At 39.2% G+C, this 20,157-nt stretch overlaps 3 protein-coding genes across 8 annotated transcripts; 2 read left to right on the top strand and 1 right to left on the bottom strand.

Moving 5' to 3' along the window:
• Positions 1-2,269, top strand: Hr83 (Hormone receptor 83). Its single transcript, XM_065481945.1, has 7 exons — positions 1-4; positions 369-509; positions 575-670; positions 726-904; positions 953-1,067; positions 1,922-2,016; positions 2,133-2,269. The coding sequence occupies exons 1-7, from the start codon at positions 1-3 to the stop codon at positions 2,217-2,219; spliced, it is 717 nt and encodes a 238-aa protein (XP_065338017.1). The 3' UTR covers positions 2,220-2,269.
• A 3,414-nt stretch (positions 2,270-5,683) lies between these two features.
• On the top strand, positions 5,684-11,675 carry CCAP (Crustacean cardioactive peptide). The gene is made up of 6 exons (XM_065482975.1): positions 5,684-5,762; positions 9,774-9,888; positions 10,481-10,547; positions 10,784-10,941; positions 11,158-11,244; positions 11,317-11,675. The coding sequence occupies exons 2-6, from the start codon at positions 9,802-9,804 to the stop codon at positions 11,338-11,340; spliced, it is 423 nt and encodes a 140-aa protein (XP_065339047.1). The 5' UTR covers positions 5,684-5,762; positions 9,774-9,801; the 3' UTR covers positions 11,341-11,675.
• On the bottom strand, positions 11,660-20,138 carry aux (cyclin-G-associated kinase). Of its 6 annotated transcripts, none has more exons than XM_065482969.1 (21): positions 19,816-20,138; positions 19,695-19,756; positions 19,463-19,637; positions 18,184-18,326; positions 18,005-18,130; positions 17,730-17,955; positions 17,515-17,679; positions 17,210-17,462; positions 16,969-17,157; positions 15,301-15,573; positions 15,029-15,248; positions 14,871-14,973; positions 14,546-14,815; positions 14,331-14,491; positions 13,991-14,218; positions 13,785-13,941; positions 13,495-13,674; positions 13,165-13,245; positions 12,940-13,109; positions 12,711-12,884; positions 11,660-12,654 (listed from the first exon to the last, which is right to left on the bottom strand). In XM_065482969.1, exons 1-21 carry the CDS (start codon positions 19,958-19,960, stop codon positions 12,547-12,549), a joined length of 3,609 nt encoding a protein of 1,202 aa, XP_065339041.1. In that variant the 5' UTR covers positions 19,961-20,138; the 3' UTR covers positions 11,660-12,546. The 6 variants fall into 6 exon arrangements, with proteins under 6 accessions (XP_065339041.1, XP_065339043.1, XP_065339044.1 ...); XM_065482971.1 differs by having other exon boundaries at positions 13,495-13,662; XM_065482972.1 differs by having other exon boundaries at positions 13,495-13,662; positions 13,857-13,941.
• Positions 20,139-20,157: the final 19 nt, after the last annotated feature.

The raw sequence follows: 20,157 nt of genomic DNA, 5'->3' as shown, positions 1-20,157 counted from the left end.
ATGGGTGAGTCAGGTTTTGGGGTTTTTGATTTTTCAGGTCGGAAAAAATACTGTTTTTTAATGTTTTGTGACTCATTGAATGTGTTTGGGCTTTTCCTTTTACATTGCAAACGAGTCTGACCCAAAATGTAAAAAATAAAAATATTAGATGAAATTAAAAAATGACTTTTATGCCAGTTTTTTTATATTTATATGGTTGTTTACTCTAACTTATGTCAATAATAAAGTCATGTTAAAAATTTTGAAAAATGGGGTAAAAAGGGCAACATTTCTGGCAAGCAACTCTTCCCAGGAGGGTAAAGCCGGAATGGACCTGAAATTGATTTAATTTATTTGAATTCACTTTAACCATTATCCGAAAATTGTAGGTCGCAGCCTGCCAGTGCCTGTCCCTTGCCGCGTGTGCGGAGACAAATCTTACGGAAAACACTACGGCGTGTACTGCTGCGACGGGTGCTCCTGCTTCTTTAAAAGAAGCGTCAGGAGGGGCTTGCTCTACACCTGCATAGGTAATCCTATATATAAGAGCATAAAATCTGAATTAGAACATCCTAATTTTTGTCCTGTGATGCAGCGGGGCAAGGAGCGTGCGTGGTGGACAAGGCCCGGAGGAACTGGTGTCCGCATTGTCGGCTGAAGAGATGCTTTGAAGTTAACATGAACAGATCAGGTTGAAAATTAATGACAGTAAAAAAGACTCATTGACCTTTACTTTCAACGTTTAGCCGTACAAGCGGAAAGAGGCCCGCGCAAGAACAAAAGCAGCAAGTCCGCCCAACTCGCGCAAAGATCAACTTTGAACGACCAACAGAAGCGACAAACGACTGAAACTCACAATCAAGCTCGGCCGGTCGGCTCTCAGTCGGCTTTTTACTCGCCCACGACCCTCAGAACACCATCCTATGTGAGAAAAAATAATTTTAATAATTCATACTAATCGACGTTTCACCAGCCGTTCGTCGAATTCCACTCAGAGCACACCAGTCCTTTCCAAAGGGTCAGACCATCAGCCATCAGCCCCATGCCGATGAGTTTCCTTACTCCTTTTCTCGCTAATGGCTATGAAGGTAAGATGCATATCTGCAACATTTTAACTGGTGAATATTTTCAATCGATTTGGAATTCAATACCAAATAAACACGACTGTGCATTTTTGCTGTTTGATTATATTATTTCTATAGCACGAAAACGTTTCAAAATGTTAAAATTAAAATAAGGATTATATTTAATGTGTTTAGCTTATTTTTTTAACATGCCTATATAATTTAAGAAAATACATATTTTTATCTTTGTCAATTTGTTCCAATGACATTCAATATTTAAAGTTTACAATTTCCTTTTTTATATGAAGACCATTTTAAACGATAATCGTTAATTATTTTGAACAAAATTAAACGCAAATTTTAAATGAATATGAAAAATAGCAAATAATATTCCTCTTATGATTTTCTTGATATTAATGAGCAGAATTTCAACCCTTGAAATTGCAGCTTCAAAATAAAGGGTGGAATTTGAGGCTAAGTGGGACTTATATCGTAGGGGAGAGGTTTGAACAAGATTTATTTTCTCCTTTTATGTACAGTTCATAGGCATGGGTTTGGTTTTGCAGGGAAATTTCTGCTGATCCGAGGCCTGAGGGGCCAAAACAGCTTCATTTTAAATTCGTGTGTCCATTCTTAACAAAACTAAAAGATCCGCAGTTCAATTTTGTTATTAAAATTTTTCGGTGGATAAATAAATCAGCTGAAACCAACGAGACTCTTTTTCCTCTCGAAAAAAAGACAACCACTTTCCGAAAAAAACATGCACATTTTCCATGGAGGTTAATTAAAAAAATTCAATTCATTCGTGCCGCGTTGAGTTAGTGCTCGCTCCCAGGCGTTTCAATCGAATGTGAACAATGCGTTGAATTAAATTGCAGCGGGGTGCCACCCGGGACTGTATCTACCGCCGCCGCCACGGATGCTGCCGACGGAATCGTCGCAAGCAGATTTTTTCTCACCCATTCATCACGAGGTGCGGATGAAACAGCGCCTGCGGGCTGCTCGGTATGCAACCGGTGCGTGCTACACGCCGCGCTGGTTGCACACGCACATTGGATCGAATTTTAATCAGAAAACCGAATTGAACAGGTGATTCTGCGCTGCCGGGCGGCCCTGATGACTATTCTAAACCGCGAGTCCGCGCTGCCGGCCCTCTCCTGGAGCCGTCCGACTTGAATTTGCTGCTGTGTAGCTTTCCGTGTGCAGTGTCAATAAATCCGCCCAAAGTGTGCTTTACTCAAGAGACTCAAAATTCCTCACCGAAATACCTATCTAATAAATGGCTGGGGGGAAGCGAGTAGCGCGGAGCAAAAAAGAAATCCTAGATCCTCGGCCCTGTTCCTGATCCGCACGAGCTTATATTGCAGCGTGCCAGATTTCTCTATAGCGTGGGAGTTGCACAAAGGTAAACACCAGCGGGAGAGGGCACACGCATTCCGTTCTATTGGACTATTAATTATGAATTTGCCGAGGATGACGCAGCAAGTTGACTGTTCTTGAACAAAGAGAACTGATTTGATTTGAATAACATTAAAATTTATGATACGAGAAGAAGCAGAAGGAACGTTTCGTAATTACGACAGAACAGCTCTTTCTAAGGGAATTTACTTGATTACAATTAGTAGAGGAGAGAAAATAAGGATAATAATTCATAGCTGTGGGAGTTTTGACGATTTGCTCAATTTTTTTGAAGCTCCCAATCATTTTTATGGAAACATCAAATAGTTAGTAAGAATTAGGCAATTTTGAACCTTCCAAACCATCCTTAAAGTGGTCTAATCCAAATTGATCGCATGGAAAATCAAAATCAACCTTTTTGTTTTGATTTAAAATAATATTTGTTCATTGATTTTTAACGTTTTGGTAGGCTTCGGGGGGAAAAAGCATCAAATTTTGCTTAAAATTTGTCATTCTAACTACTATGAAAAACTGTTTCGCTCCAAAAACAGTTTTAAAAAGTCAAATATTTAAAACAATCTACATTTCATAGTCACATAGCCAGCTTTGCCAATTATACAGCGGTCGGTATATCGCAACAAATCAATCTTTCATAAGCAAGAGGGATTCCTGAATTATTTTATATAAATTTACTTTTTTTTTGCTCTTTTTATCCCTGTCCGAGGACCGGAGGACAGGGAAGGGCGCGCACTGCATTAGCACGAATGCTGAAACCCGGGTCCCAATAACACCGCGAACGGATAACATGGGCGAACCAGGCCGCACAGGGACCCAGCCCACTCAAGGGCCACTTGCCTCCGCACCGAGGACTGTATTGAAACGCTAGACATTTGTCCCGTGAAGCCAAATCACGCATGCTGGAAAGGTGCAAACCAGCAAGTAGCGAGTCGGCGCCGGTGCGCCTCCCAGCCCGTTGAGCAATTTGAACAATTCGAGTCACTAAACTAACCACTTTTTGCCATCTCTGACATTGGGTAGCCAGTATTAGATCTCCCAACTGCTCAAATACCTCCCATTTCTCTTGGATAATTTTTAATGGATTTTGATTAATTAATTTCTTAATTTTTCACCTTTTTTTCTTTAATTTTAGAGCCGAAAAATGTCAAGTTAAGGAAATAAAATCCCAAACATACAGTGCATTGTGCAATAGCCCCTCATCTTGATACTGTACGTGTGCCAATGTCAAGCTTTCCATGAGACGTTTAGTTGATTGCAAGCATTTCCCCGAGGCCAACAGCGGTACTTAAGCGAATTATTTGCCACGCGCGTAGCTTTACAAGCGAATACATAAATATAATTCTAATCAGCAGCAGTTCACACGCCGAAACGGTTGTCCGACACTCAAGCGGAAAACAAGCGGCGAAATGAATCACGCGGCGCGTATTTATCGTATTTATGGCGCACCCCCTTCCACTGACTGGTGCAGCGGTGGCGATGAGGTAACGCCGCGAGGGGATTTTGCCATCGATATATTCAAATGACACGCGGCTCGGTTCGGCTGACCGGGGGTGGCTGGGGGCGGCGAGGCGGGCGCACCACGGGGGCCAATGGATTTAGCTGGTTTGCCGCTCCGCGGGGGCCACGGTCGGGGTCAGAGGTGGCTATCCGGGGTCAGCTGCGCTGACTGAGAATCACACACGCCGCTGGCTGCGTGTCCGCCACCACTCCGAGAGCAACAGGTAAACAACAAACTAGGCAATATGTTCGTGCTTCAACGAGTTGGTGTGGTCCAAAAGCAAAAAAAGGGATGCTGCCTGCGCTTGGGACTGGATTTTTTATGTAAATTTTGGGACAGCTGGGAGTTAAGGATGGACGACTCTTTTAAAAAATCTTTTGATTTTATGAATAATAAATATGAAAAATCGAAAACGAAAGTTGTCTTTGCAATTAATGTCATTGTGTTTTGGACACTCTGGTATAAAAATTAAGATTTTAAAAATCTTGTCTAGGAAGGCTAGTCTAATATCTTTAAAATGACAAGAGAAAAAGGAAAGAAGAAAACTATAAAGACTTTGCATTTATTTATTTATTAATGTGACATAAAAGTTGTATTTTTGTGTAGTGAATCGAGAATACATAAGACAATTAATTGAACGAAAATTCAAATAGGCTGGTTTGGTATGTGACATAATGAGTTTTACAGGAAAGTCAAGTAAGATAATAGTGATATTTACAAGTCAAGACGGAATTGCAATGAATGAATTTACATTCATCAGACACATCTAGGCGGAAACAACCATTAGAGCAGATAAGAAAATGGTACCTGTGACAAGAGTGTCTTGTTAACACGACTCGCTCTTTACAATTAGAATGGGTAATGAATAAATAATCACGAAGGAATAAAAATAAGACAATTTGATAACTGTAACTGATTCGAATGTGTTTCTTATGTGGAACATTTTTTAGCAAGATTTTAATTAATGTTTTAAATTAATAATAAAGGCACAGAGACTGATAAGTTATTGACTTTTATTCCGAAAACCTTCAAGATTCCTGCCTCTGCAAACAGTAAAAAGACAAACAGTGTGGAAATTAGCTAAAAATAAGTCAAATAATTATCATCCACGTGGGCCCGAAAAGCCAAGCACAGAACACGGATTTATTTCGCCTTTTCCGGGACATGCGGTATCTCGAGCTGCTCAAATAACGCGTAACGCCGATCGGATTGTCGCGATAAAACAACCACATTGCTCCGAAACATGAGAATTGACTGATAAAACAAGAGTCATTCAAGATTCAACTTGTTAAATAAAGGCTCAAATGACAACTACACCGGCAGCAAACGGCAATTTCAGCAAAACGAGTGACGTAATTTCCTGCGGTAAATACCTAAATTTAGACAAGCACGATTTCGAGGCCACCAATTGCATCTTGTTTACAAAAGTAAATCACTTTCATATGCGAGAGTAAGGCTTTAAATATGTTTGCGTAGCAGAAAAAATCGCATTGAACAAATATATCCAGTAGGAAATGAGAACCAGACAAACATAATCAAAATAAAACAAAATTATTTCGGGAAAAAATAAACAGCCAAGTGAATGCATTAGGGAAAGCAATCACCTACTTAAAAATCGCTTTTAAAATAATTATCAGCGTTGTTTGGGGGAAAAGAGCGCGGTTATCCAACCATTTATCCACCCCCGCGAGCAGTGACGTCACGGGCCACCCTTGGTATAAGACACCCTGCCTGCGTATCGGCAACCTCAGACATCTCTGCACCTCCCTTCAGACTAGGCAGCCAGCTCCTCGGTCGGTTCGTCGGTGAGTCTCTCATTTGCTCTGCTTTTTCAAATTGATCTTAAGTTATAAGTGCGATATAATATTTATTGTTATCTGTATTTACAATATTTTGAGTTCAAAAAAGTGAAAATATGTAAATAACTCATTTTTTTGGGACCATTTGAAAATTTTACGGGGTTGTTTTGCTTTTAAATATTTTCCTCTAGAAATTCTCGGATTTCACGCTGTAATTTTCTGAATTTGTATCTTTGAATTTATTATATCTCTATTTAACTTGCAGCATTTGTAGATCATCATGATGTATGTGCTTCTGGTACACGAAATTATATTATCTTTGCTATTATTTTCACATGCTTACAATTTTCAATATTTCACTTTTGAGCAAGAAACTTGGAAATAATAAAATGTTGGAAATTTTATTACAAACTCTAAAGAAATCTTTGTATTCTCTCTTGGCGCTTCCATCGGAAAGACAATTGGATTTCGCCATTATAATTGGATTTTACACGAACAGCTTCCGCCATTCGCAAATTCATCAGTTTTATATTTCTGAAGGCCGCATCTAGGCCGGAATTTGCTTCAACTCGACTCCTCCTATATCCGCTACAGTTGCGATAATTGATGAATAAATTTTCACAATGCACGCGAACGGGGAAAGCGCGTGTGCTATTTGGAACGCGAATGAATGCAATCAGCAACAATCATGACGATTTTCAAAACCATCCATCAAGTGCACTTTTTCTGGTCTGACTGAAAGCTTGGAATTGGTATTGGTGAACAACGTCATTCGCTTATTGCAAAGCTATTATTGTACCGTGCAGATAAAATATTGCTGTACTAAATATTTATGTAAGGAATGAACCTGTTGTGGAACCAGTAAGAAAATTCTAATAATTAAAAATAATTGAAATCAATTTTAATTCAGAGAAAAATATAATTTCAAGTGGAAAAGATAGAAGATTAAAGAGCGTGTAAGTCGAAGAAGATATTTGTACCAAATTTATCATTTTAATTGATAATTGTGGTTACCAAATGACCACAAATAGCGAGCATTGTATTCCCATTAGGAATCTCATTTTATTTAAAAGGATTATTTATTGCTACGAAAAGACTCTTCTGGAGGAATTTATATCTTCTGCTACCACGTAAAAATGGTCAACCATGGTAAATTTTAGGGAAAATCATGTTCAAATCAAATCTGATTGTTTTATGCAGTCTCCTTAAATATGGGAGCGTTTAATTTGTAAAAAAGAATTCTTAAAAATACGCAGCTGTTAAATCCAAAAGTGAAAATTATTTTTAGTAGTTGCGGTGCACCAAAATGATTTTTTCAATGAAAAATAATTAACAAAAATGAGTTTCTTGCAGCTAAATTTAAGTCAGTATACATTTGAGTTTAAAAATGCTTATAAAGTTGCTACTTTAAGCAATTTTTTTAATTAGTCATTGCGACACGCAGCCAAAATTTTCGAATTTTATTTTAAGTACCAAAAATGGTTTAGTCATTTGTCCTGCGTCCTGCCCAATTGCCCATGCAAGGAGCAAGCCAATCTATTCAACTAAGGCCGACTTGCAATCTAATTAGCGCAGGAACATTTCAATTTCCGCTCAGGACCTCACTTTAGATGAGCGAATCATTTTGCTCTCTCCAATAGCCGATTGCATCTAATTCATCATCATGCAAATTGGCCGCTATCACACATATACACGTGTGCTCAAAGGTCAAAGGTGCCTCGATAAGCATACGTTGATGCAAATTTTGAATGCGGATCGGAGATGCTTTGCACGCGTTGTGTCACGGAAGAAGCTTTTTTGTTGGCCGCACGCGAAAATTGCGGGAAAAATGAGGCCTTTGAAGTTGTTCCGGCGCCGCCTCATCAAGTCACTCGCCAGAAGCGCTTGTCCACGCACAAAGAGACGTCAGCCGCACGCTCTGATGCAAATATTCGTTTAATTAAAACACACAGAGTTTGATTGACTTAATTCAGCGTTTGTCATACCGACACGACAGCCCCTGCTTTCGCTTGACACTTTTGTAAAATGAAACTAGCTGTCCTATTTAAATAATGGGCTTTGCACACAAAAATACGATACACGCACGTGACCATTATTGGGGAAGCGTATTTGCCCTATTGGGTTTCCGGATCGTTTCCTAAAAGTTGGTTTTATTAGCGGAGAGTATCAGTTTCCTCGAAAAAGAGTTACAAGTTTTGCGCATTTTCTACAGCTGAAAAAACTAAATCTTTTAAATTTGTGGAGCATGTTTTGTAAAACTGTTTAATTATTTAAATTTTGAATCTGGAAATGAATGAAATTCTGGGAATATGACTGGCGATTTCGTCACTTCATCGTTCTTTTGATTGTGCTCAGCATATAGAGCAATCATTCGTTTTTAATAGCCATAGTGATTCATAATTCCCTACAGTTAATTAAGCGGTATGGATTCTGTGTATGTTAAAAATTGCTGATGGGAGATAATTTTTTCTTAATTATTTATTCAATTTGCCAACCCATGCTGTTTTAAAAACTCTACAAGTAGAGCTAAAAATTGAGTTTTAAACTTTGTGTTCAGTTAATAAATCATAAAAATAAATTTCTGCAGTTTGGTACCTTCATTTTTATATGAATAATTAAAAAGGAATCAAAACTTGACACACGTTCTTCAATTCGGGGAAGACATCAAAGATTTTATAGGAAGTTGTAAAATCCATTTTAAGCACCAGCTAGGATCAGTCAGAGAATGCGAAATTTTCTCCTGGAGCCAGAAAGTTGCTTATGCAAATTGCAAATCCCGTCGCACACGCACTTTGCTCTTCGAAGAAATTTGCAGCTTTAATTCAAGCACAAGCGGTCCCTAATGGCACACTCTTATTAATGCACTGGGTAATCTCACCGCGCGAGTGGAGGGAAATGCTTTTACAACTTTAATTATTACAAATTCGTCGTGCGCGCAACAAAAAAGTGAGAGATGCAGCCGCGGCGGCAGAAGTGCCAATTATCGGTTGTGTCAGACGCAGAAAAGCGGGTAAAAAGTGATTTTGACGAGGCGGCCGCGGCACGAGACTCTTTCAATTTCCCATGTGGAGCATAGTAATCCGGTCGAAGTTAATTAAGAGACAGCGGCTGACACCGCGCGGCAGTGTGTGGTTTTTAACTGGCTGACGCATGTTTGCTGCAGATAAAGCCAGCAGCATAAGGAACGCGTTCTCACGCGCCACCATAAATCATGGTTTTATTTTCATAAATCCGTCAGATATGCATTTTGTTTGTTTGACACCGCCACCCGTTTGCGTCACTTCTTGTTCCCGACTGAGCCAACGCATACACATCCTGACATCCACTTCCCTGTAATTGATTCTAAATCATGTTGTGCACTTGAAATTTTATGATTCCTTGGCTTTTAACGGTTTCACTGTTCTCCCTTTGATAAATCTTTGTCTTGTGGGATTACATTATTTTATAGAAACAGAATTAAAAATTTAAAGCTTTTCATAAAACCTTATATTTCAAATATAGATATCTTGCGTGCTTTTAGAGATTTTTCAAGATTAATTAATTAATAATTCAAATTATTAATTTCATTTTACTGAGCATTTAATTAAACTGGGAATTATTGAGGGTATTGAAGGCCATGGAAATAAAATTATCCTCATTATGCTGATTTGTAATTGTGCAGGTTAAACATATTTCTAGTAACCGGGAAAGGTGCTCAAATTTCCAAGTAAGGAAGGTCTTAACTCTACGAGTCCTACGACAGTTTAATTTGATTATTATTGCATGAGAGAGCAACTCTTAACTCTCTTGAGGTTTTACTTGACTAGGCAATACTCTCTGCGGAAATGCTGTGCACGTTGCATAACCTTTGAGTTTGTTAGCTAACAAAATTCATTAAATCCACTGCATAGTTCATGGTTTGTTGCAATCGTACACATGTTTATTTGAAACTATTTATTTAAATGTGGAAATGATTTTTCTCAAAATACACACTCTAGCGTTACGTTGAAATTGCAATTGTTTCCTCGAATGTTTCAGGAATAACGGTAACAGGCGAGTCAAAAGAATGGTTTCTTCAAGTCATGTGACCTGCCTGGCAATTTGCGCTCTGGTTTTGGTGAACCTCATCGCAGCCAGGGAAATAAGGAAGAGGGTAAGTATCCACGTTGCTTGTTCAAATTTAAAACATCCTACTGAAAACTCTTGTGGACAAAATATCAATGTGGAATAGAGTTTGGCTTTTCTTTTTCGGGTTCCCGACCTACGCTTTGTGAACTCAGAATCATGTCACAAAAATAGACTTTCCCTAAAAAAAGAGCATTGACCAAACACCATTTGTGGTAGGGTTGAACGGCTGAACGATATGTACCCAGCTGCGCGCATTTTCTCTGCGAGATTGGGCAAGCACAAAAGAGAGAGAGAGAGAAAGAGAGTGCATCAGGCCATAAGCAAATATAAAATAATAAAAGTATGAGCAGCAACAAGGACGACTGTGAATTGGATAAGCCTGCGGCGCGCGAATGGAAGAGGAAAAGGCGGCGCAGAGACAGCAAATTCATTTTCCTTTCATAATTTCAACCAAGCTAATTAAGCAGCCATTGGTCGATATATTATATGTGCGCAGTGAAAAATTCAACTGACACTAAAGCACACAATGCTTTTCTAGGGCAGAAAGACTGGCAGATACACAAATTCTACTTTATATAATATATGTATTTTAAAATCTAATTAATGCCGGATTTCAGGAGGTGGACGATTCTGACGCAGCGAACGAGCCGAAACGGAAACGACCCTTCTGTAACGCTTTCACAGGTTAATAGATATTTCGGATGCGAACATATTTTTATTTGGAGTGTAGACCTATAATCTGTTTTCATTCACTGCGGTCTCGTCAATTTATTTGAAGCCTCGACTCTTTTTTGCTGACTAAACTAAAGTCAATCATATCAATATTGGTGAGGGCTCAAGCAGAAAACACGGACGCGCATCCACTAGATTTATTTTTAGCACATTTTCCTGAGTTATTAATCAAAAAAATTGCTCACCAGGATGTGGACGCAAACGATCTGACGAATCAATCGGAACATTGGTGGAAATGAATCAGGAACCGATTCTCTCCGATCTGAACAGGCAAATCCTTTCCGAGGCAAAACTGTGGGAGGCAATTCAGGATGCACGCAATGAACTGCTCCGCCAACGCCATCAGGTGATTGTCATTGCGAAAATTGCGAGAAACACAGTAGATTTCAACTTTGCGCTTTGTCTTTTCCAAACTCTAATTATTCTGCCAAAGCATCAGACTTTTGGACTCCTTTCTCAGATCACAATCATTCTCTTTGTGGTGGCATTTCAAAGGAATTAGAATCCATCAGCGCCGCGGGGCTCGATGTTTGAGATTTATGATCTTTCCTTATTTCCGCAGCAAATGATGCACGCCCCCGGAGGTTTGATGGAACGCGAGCTACCACTTTTCAGGAAAAGGCGTGACGTCTCGAGCCAACTGCCTGAGGTGAGTCTCTTTAATTAGACACTTTTTCTCCTATTCACTTCTAAATAACAATAATTTTCAAAACTGTTCCAGGTGAAGCAACAGCACGGCAGGTAAAAATCTACACGACGTGAGCGAGGCGATTGGAGTGAGAGGGCACATAATTGGCTGGGCAACTTTCCCTAAATTACACCCACGACGTTAAAAGACACACAACTCCCTTCCACAGTAGTGAAGCACCATGGTAATTAATGGCGAATTCTTCTAACTGTAGCTAACTTGTCTGTAACATTAAACCGATAAATACAAAAAAAAATTTATGGTTTGAACGCACAGAGAAAACTATATTACAGTTATTTAATTGCGTACTACCCAGCTTTGAGTTACAGTTAGGATTTCTATCATGTAGTTTGAGATCAAGTCTTAATAAACAGTATTGTGTAACAATAAAATAGCTCGACTTTTATTTGCAACCAAGATATTATCAGGGATACAGGCAACACTCTGGTTAACATGTTGGCTTGAAATTACTAAAATATAGCATCAGGGAGAGATCAATCAAAAAGTTTCAGAATCCAAGATTGATTTTTTTAACTTACTCCATTTTAATCCGATTTTCATTATCCATCATCCACGTAAATCATAGTAAATAAATTACTTTGCTCCTTAGATCACCAATTTACAAGTCAATAATTTAATATTACATAAATCTCCTATTCAAAACAAAGAGAAAACATTGCAATGGAATGCCTCAGAACTACACTCACATTTTGAGATTGCACTTGGATAACATCAGGATAGAAACTTGCAGAGTTATCATTTTTTAATTTAATTTTGATCGATGCCAGTTCGATCACAACAACATTGCTTTTGCTATGGTTATGATTAGCCTCAAAATATATATTGTTTAACTTGATGTTTTTCATTAATTATCGGTTCTAGTATCATTTCTACTCACTTCAAGAGCACAAGATCAAATTTACTTAATCTTGTTAATTGGTAGATAGTGAATGGTTACATATATTTCATACAGTATATTCATGTATTACATCGCAGCTATGTCTGTTTATTTTGAATAGCATCGCCAAAAATCATCGTGTCCAAGTTGCTTTAAATAAATAGCACCGAAAAAAACTGTAACAAAATAGGTTTTGAAACTTATATTACACACCAGATTTTCCAACGTCACGATAGCATTTCTCCTCTGCTAATTAAATGCTAACTTATAACAGAAAAGAGCACATCTTAAACAGACGGAAGGCTTTAGCATAAATTTAAAATTAAACCTCAATTTGTCTGGTGCAGTAAAGAGAGACATTGAAATTAGCCAAATATTTGTTGGGTAGCAGGGTCGCTTTCGAATTCACTCCAGGCATTGTTCAGCTCCATAAAAATCAGCTTGGCCATGTTTTCATTATCAGTACCCATTTGCTTGAATAAAATTTCAAATTTCAAAAGGTGTTCTAATTTAAGAGATCTTGACCTACCTTGTCAGGGTGAACAGCCAAACAAGCTTTCCTGTAGGTTTTCTTGACCTCAGCCGCGGTCACCAGCTGGTGCATGCCAACAGATTTCCAAGTCGTGCCCTCCCACAGAATCGTGTGCATCGAGCACAAAAGAGCCCTGATGTTCTTCTTCTTGCCGTCCGTCCACTCCACAATCTGCGAATAAGTACTTGTAGCGCTGAACTGCAATGGCAGAGAATAAAATAGCAACCTTCAGTTTGTCTGGATCCATGGTTTGAGCCATGTCCTCTTTGCGCATGGCGTTCATCGTCTTTGGCCCACTCTCTCTGGTGGAGGTGAACGTGTAGCCCTGAGAACCTAGCAAATCCTCAAAGGCGTTTGATGGTTTTGGTCTGACGCCGGTTCCTCCCAGCTTGTCTGCTGTAATTTGAGTTTAAATAAATATCAGGCTAAATTTTTGAGCCTGTAGTGTTACTGAATGCAGTGTCAAAATGCGACCGGCTGTAGTCAGGTCGTTGGGGTTCGCTAGGAGATTTCATTTGGTGAATCGGTGTTCCTGAAATTCAAGCATGCATATTACTTTGTAGCAGTATGCATAACCTCCCTCGCGAATGGGCAAAATTGATATATTAAAATCAAATTTAAATTAAGACACAAGCTTGGGAAATGGGTAAATATTTGTCTAAATTAGTCCTTTACCAAATAAATGTGTGCATAAATAGAATGCTAAAACCATCTTGAAATATTTATCTATCTAATAAAAACACACATCTATATTTCCTGACTAGTAAACATCCAATCGTACCAGATGGAGACTTGACTGTGTTTGCTGCTGGTGCGTTCCAGGTGGGGCCTGTACTTGGTTTATGGGAAGGAGAGCCAACCATAGGGGAAACACTTGGGCTGCCGTTCAAGGGGCTTGTTTTCGAAGAGCCGCCGCCAATATTCCAGCCCCCAGTTCCTGGCGCCAGGCCTGATAACGAACCTAGAAAATTAATGTTCCCATTCGCAAATCTACCAAAGCTACACAACGCACGAGCACAAAATAGCTAGTAAGAAAAACAATGCTAGCGATCAGGCATTTTACAAGCGTACCTAAATCAGCAAAGGGATCCTTGCTCTTTGTCTCCATATTTGGATTGCTGGAGTTTCTGGGAAAGCCGTTACCATTAGAATTTGCAGGTGCAACATTCGCCCAGCCGCCGAGAAGATTGCTGTCACTGCCATGGGAGCTCGTCATGCCATGATTTTCCTACCATATGCATTAGATTCTTGACAACAAAATAAATTAAATCTTGTACCGAAATTCCAAATGGATCAAACAAATCATCAGATGGTTTGGGCTGCGGTGCGTCAGGAGCGAAGAAAGTATCTGCTCCGGTTCCAAATCCTCCTAGCAAGTCAACATTGCTTGACGGTTTGGGCAGGCTGACAGGGGCGCCTTCATTATTGCTTGGCTCACTCAGGTTCAGGTTCAAACCCAGAAGGTCATCTTCTAACAACTTCTCAGCTGCTTCTTTGCCCTCCTCCTGATACAGAAGTGTTAAATGGTTAAAATTAACTGTTTATAATTGGAAGACTTTGAATATCAATATTTATTTATGAGTATTTTATAAAACTAAAAAATTTGTAGATACAAACCTTAGATATTTCAGGCTCAGCCTCTGGCTCCTCCTCAGGTTTCTGAATCACAGGCGGTTGTGGCCTAGGAGGTGGATTGGCGTGAGGCGGCACTGGAGGTGGTGTAGAATGATTAGGGTGAGGCGCTGCAGGTCGTGGAGGAGGCTTCGACGGGACATGCACTGCGGTTCAAGCAAATTAATGAAAGATCAGGTCCAATTAAATGCGTTATATACCAAATGTTTCTACTGCTTCTTCTTTTTCTAATTTGGTGGAGAATAAGAGGTCTGGAGATAGAGTTTTAGTGTGGTGATCGAGCCACGTCTCGGGCCGCGACGGTTTCTTCGCTTCATCGGAGACAAACACACTTACAGTAATTGAGAATTTTTCAGGGTAGTGGTCCGGACTGACTTCAATCTCGTCCAGCTCACACTGTTGGAACTTCAGGCTTGTCATCTCTTCCGCAATTACGCCTGTGTGGAACTGCACCTGGCCTATCCGGATACCTAAAAGCGAGGTTTCATTAAAAATCTCGTTTTTTATTTCACTATTTTAAGTTACCAGAGGGTCTACCCTGTGCAATGACTCCACTGATAGTGTTGCGTGCGTGGTACACTATAATTGTAATGTCTCCTTGGACCGGTAATCCAATTGGGAGTGCGATCTGTAAAACAGTTTCAGGTAAGCCAAAGTAACGAAATTTCCATCAAATATCCAACCTTGCCCTCCGTAATGTGATACATGGTCATTCGGTCATACTCCTGGATAGTAGTGTACACTCTGTGATCATCTTGATAGATTTCAATAAATGGTCTGCAGCCATCCTTGACCTTTGTGAACATCGGCACAGGCTGAAGGATCAGGGAAACAATGTGAACTGGCATTCGGTGAGGTAACAACGGAGACGGCTGCAGAATGTTGTACAGATAGTAAAGGTACCTGGATCACATAGTTAATGAAGAGGGTACAGGGCTTTCAATATTTAACTGACCTCATTTCTGAAGGGTTTAGAATGGGAGGGAACCTCTTGACGGCAAACATTTGAACGGCATCATCCGGTCTCTTGAACAGTCCACAATACATCAACAGAGCACTCACAGCAAGGGCAGAGGAAGCCCTGCCATCCATGCAGTGTACGACGCATATATTTCGGTTGTCCTTGCCCAGGAATTCAAGCATCGCTGAACAGGTGGAGTAGAGAGTTGCCAGTGGTGGCGCCCTTCCTTTTCCAGGCCAGTTGCAGTCCATTACTCGCCCGCCAAGTCTGCAGAAGACACTTTAGTTAAGTGGAGAGTAGCAGGGGCGATTAAATTACTGTTCTTATTTGATTTTTTTTTTTTTTTTTAGTATTAAGTTTGGGTCTCCACTAAAATAAATATTTACTGGGATTTACTTACAGCAATTTGAGTCTTTCCGCTTTTAAAGCGTTTTCTTTATTACATTTTCAAATATTGAAGTTAGATTTTTACCAATCTCTTTTAGAATAAAGAAGTAATTTTAGATGGTTTTGGGCTTCATTGTTATATTAAATATCATGCCATTTTCACTTGTGGTGATTCTCCCCACTACTTAAAACAAGAAAATTCCAGTCGTTTCCAAGTAAGCCCCAGAACATTAAATTCCAATATTTGAAAAGTGCGACCACTCGAGGTTGTTTTCATGTTGAATATAATTAAAACCAGGCTTCATCCTCGTTGTCAAATTAAAGAGAAATTCGTCTTCTTTATTTCTCGACCAGTTTACAATACAATAATGTCACATCTATTGTATTGTTTGTTATTTGATTGTAATTGTAACTCATGATTAGGACGTACTTGGTGACGTCGAAACTGGTCGAGAAATAAAGAAGACGAATTTCTCTTTAATTTGACAACGAGGATGAAGCCTGGTTTTAATTATATTCAACATTAAATTCCAAATTGACTTAAATCAGTTATTCTAATCAAGTGACAAATAACTTTTTCACTCATAATTGATGCAATAATACACTGTGAATTCTGACAATAAAGATAAACGCAATTTCATCCCGATTAATTTAGACTACAGCAATAGATATAATTCAAATTTACATTAATTTGCAACATTAAGTTCAAGCACCAGATTTTAGGACCCCTTTTTGTTTTGTGAGATGAAAATTAGTAATTGAGTTACTTGTCGTATTTCAATCATCTGACTCCTACACACTTCTCACGTACATTTTGATAGAATTCAAATGCATAATTTCATTTGTGATATTTAGTACTCACAAAAAATAATCCAACCAAGGAATTCGATATTTAAAAATTGTCGTAAAAAGCTTTTAGAAACTTTTAAAGAGGTAAATTGCTTTCCCTTAAGAGGGATTGAATTTTCGGTCTTTTTAATTCACAACCTTCAATTCAGAATGAGCAAATTTAATAACGAAGTTAAATGGTAAAAATATTAAAGATTCTCACCTCTCATTTAGGATTGGTCAATTGAAATTTGTCTCATTTGTAGTAAAGCATAATAATATGTTCCTAACTAAATTTTGATAACTTCAAAATAAATCTAACTAAAAATAGATGTAATTCAAATCAGAAACTAGAAAAAGGTGAAGACCTACAACATTGTTCCAAATTCCAGGGTTAAATTAATGTTCTTGTTCAGGAAAGGCTCTCTAGCAGTAAGAAAATCTTACCTTGCTGGATTGTAGGCTCGGCCAGATACATTGAAGACCATGAAATATCCTCCATGCCTAGTTTCAAGCAGGGCTCGGACGTCCTCCGCGCTGTTCCTGTGGGTAATTTCAAGCCCTTCGCCAGGGAAGCTCATCACAGCGAGCCTTGACGTGATGTAACTAAGGTCTAGGTCGGACCGCGCAATGCTCCTTCAAAGCATCGTGAATTCACTTGGCAAGGTAAAAAAGAATCTCAGCTCACTGTTGGACGGTCGTGATGACCTTTGAGGAGGTATCCTTGAGGTTTTTCAAAAAGCTTCCAGCACCACCCTTGATAGAGGAAAACAGTCCACCGGCCTGAGGTTGCTGAGGAGCCGGAGGCAGAGGTCTCTCCGGCCTCTCTGGCCTCTGAGGCAGAGGATGAGTCTCGCTTGGGCTGCTGAGGCGATGTGGCATCTGTGACGGTCTCGGAGGTCGCTGGGGTGGCTTCTCCTCACTGACAGGATGGTTAGCTGCTGTAACTCCCAATAAGAGAAACGTATCTTCCAACATTGAACAAGAGCTCACCTGGACTAGGAGTAGGGTGTGTGGGACTAGGGGTGTCCAGTCTCTTTCCTGACAATTTCAGTGGCTCTTTGACATCAATGTTGTGACTCTCGCAAATAGCAGCAAGTCTTTCCAGAACATCTGAAATTTTAAGTCTCTTCTCGGGATCCACCTGCAGACATCCACCTGGCAAAAACAGTTAAGCCTTAAACAAGCAACAACTCAATTTCACTAACGGATGATGTCGTGGAACCAGGAATATTTAGTGTCTCCAGGAGGGATGGTGTAGTTTCCATTTAGGATTCGCAGCTTGGCAGAATCCTCAAAGGGGTGTTTCAAGTAGCAAAGCATGAAGAGCACGCAGCCAAGCGCCCAAACATCGCTTGCTGAAGTGATTGGCCTATTATCCCAGGTGTCCAACATTTCAGGCGCTCGGTACATTGGTGTGGTGAATTTTGCCATCTGATAAAAAATTGTAAGCATGTTCCACGGGTTTCAGAGCCCTAATTACCTCGTCTTCAAGCAAACTCCTCTGCGTTGCAGACCATGTCATGTCAGGATGGAATGTTTGAAATGTTGCTGAGCCGAAATCGCATAGTTTGATTTGCCCGTTAGCACCAATCAAGAGGTTTTCAATCTGCTCATTATTAGTTTGAATAAAATAAAACACGATCTAGAGTGATTGCAAACCTTTAAATCTCTATGAGTAATTGGAGGCTGTTGTGCATGCATGTGTTGAACAGCTTTGCAGGTTTGCCAGAAAATCTGGCACACAGTGATAGGAGGAAGAGGATTTCCAGCTCTAAGATTCAAAACGTCTATAAGACTACCACCTGGAATCCAAATTAAAATAATTATAATGTGACGCATAATTAGAGTGTATTTCAAGAATAATACCAAATTGCTGGATTTTATTTTAAAATTCAATACCAGAACAATACCAAACAATACTGGAAGAGGCAATACAAGAATATTGTTTTTTCCTGAATTCTTTATGGTGGAAGAAACATTTTCATAGAAAAATTCTTATAATTTTAAAAAATCCCTATTTTTGGTCGTGTAAATTTTTTATTTTCAATAAAAATTGCAGAAAGATGCGGAAACATTTTTGCAATGCAGTTGGTTTTTCCCCGAAAAATGCATGTTTTTGCGAACCCTGCACTGGTTATACCAAGAGACCGAAAATTTTATCTCTCATCGCAATATTCCAAAATTTCTGACTATGGAAATTATATGACTCTTTCGGGGTAAAATTCGGAAAAATGCGAACAAAACCAAAACTATAGGTGTTTTTCCAGCTGTTAATTTTTGCGTAAAAAACCAGTGTTGATGTTGCATTTTTGCAAAATTGGCGAACCCCGATTGCTTTCTTTCCTCCTCGTGTTGACAAAGTGAGAATCTCTAGGCTTTTAATGCTGCACTTTGTCAATGCTGCCGATAAAACTGTCCCTCGTCCCGCTGAAGATTGCCCCTGTCCTGTCCCGTCCCATCCCTGTCTTGAAATAAAAAATTCGACCCGCGTCCCTCAGGGACGGGATGGGATTCCTGTAATCCCTGTCCCCTCTCTAGTTTCAATTTTAAAATATATTTAATCAAGCAAAATGACAATTTTATTAAAATGCCAAAGCAAGATTTAGTAATATAAAACTTAAAAAAGATGTCTTCCAGAAAAAAATCTCAAAAACAAGAATTTAAAAAAAAATACCGAAACAAGATTTTGTTGTCAGAAAAGCAATACCAAACCAAGAAGGATTGAAAAACAATACAAGACAAGAAAATTTTAAATTTTCCTTTTAGAAACAATACCAGTTTCGTCAAGAAAAGTTCCAGACAATACAAAAATTTGGTAATTGAAATACACTCTAGACGCATTACAAGTTAAACAGAAATTTAAGTTATTTATACCACTGTCGTAACGATTTTCATTTTAAAGACTATGAATAGAACGTTTGAAAGTAATTTTCCATACCTGTGCATAGTTCTGTCACTATCTGATACTCTGTCATGCCGTGCGGTGTTCTTGATTTTTCAACTTGATGAGCTATCATAAACTGAATTACATTTGCATGTCCATTCAGTTTTTTAAGAATATTAATTTCTTGATTAATATTCTTGTTTGCTTCCTCGTCCGCTGCCATCATTCTCTACACACAAAATAAACTCTGTCTCTGCGCGTATTTCTTGGAAAATTATCGTCTTACCTTGAGAGCATATTCCTTGCCAGTGTTCACATCTTGAGCAACAAAGACAAGCGCAAATCCACCTGGAAAACAACAGTTTTACGGAATGAAGGCCAATAGCATTTTATAAATAGATATCCACCTTCAGCGATAAGTTTTCTTATTCGTAGTTTCACATTGTTGATTTGCACAATTTGGCCTACAAACTCATTGCCTTGACCAGTGGGCTCTCCAGGGACTGAGCTGGAGCTGAAGTAGCCCATAGCAGACTTGAAGAGGTCGCTCATTTTTGCTATCTTTCACGAGTCTCACAAAGAAAGATTTGTTCGACGAGCAGAGAGGGTCACCGCATCCTTACAACGAAAATAAATAAAAAATTCCACATCAGTCCTGAAGCATTATTGCCCTGAGACAAAAATGACAATCATATGGTTGTGTGGCTTAAAAAATCGACCGCAAGGGGCGTAAATAGCGCTGAGTACGT

This window comes from Cloeon dipterum, chromosome 3 (assembly GCF_949628265.1).
Source record: "Cloeon dipterum chromosome 3, ieCloDipt1.1, whole genome shotgun sequence".
Taxonomy (NCBI): Eukaryota; Metazoa; Arthropoda; class Insecta; order Ephemeroptera; family Baetidae; genus Cloeon; species Cloeon dipterum.
This window is presented reverse-complemented; position numbering and strand designations above follow the sequence as displayed.

Bases quoted from the DNA above. Each gene is read 5' to 3' on its own strand.
- Hr83 (XM_065481945.1), top strand. The intron at 510-574 runs GTAATCCTATAT...CCTGTGATGCAG, and splicing joins CTTGCTCTACACCTGCATAG to CGGGGCAAGGAGCGTGCGTG. The intron at 2,017-2,132 runs GTGCGGATGAAA...CGAATTGAACAG, and splicing joins TCTCACCCATTCATCACGAG to GTGATTCTGCGCTGCCGGGC.
- CCAP (XM_065482975.1), top strand. From the start codon at position 9,802: ATGGTTTCTTCAAGTCATGTGACCTGCCTGGCAATTTGCGCTCTGGTT. The intron at 9,889-10,480 runs GTAAGTATCCAC...GCCGGATTTCAG, and splicing joins CCAGGGAAATAAGGAAGAGG to GAGGTGGACGATTCTGACGC. The intron at 11,245-11,316 runs GTGAGTCTCTTT...AAACTGTTCCAG, and splicing joins TCTCGAGCCAACTGCCTGAG to GTGAAGCAACAGCACGGCAG.
- aux (XM_065482969.1), bottom strand. From the start codon at position 19,960: ATGAGCGACCTCTTCAAGTCTGCTATGGGCTACTTCAGCTCCAGCTCA. The intron at 19,638-19,694 runs GTAAGACGATAA...TTTTGTGTGTAG, and splicing joins GCAAGGAATATGCTCTCAAG to AGAATGATGGCAGCGGACGA. The intron at 13,942-13,990 runs GTACAAGATTTA...TGCATATGGTAG, and splicing joins TTGATCCATTTGGAATTTCG to GAAAATCATGGCATGACGAG.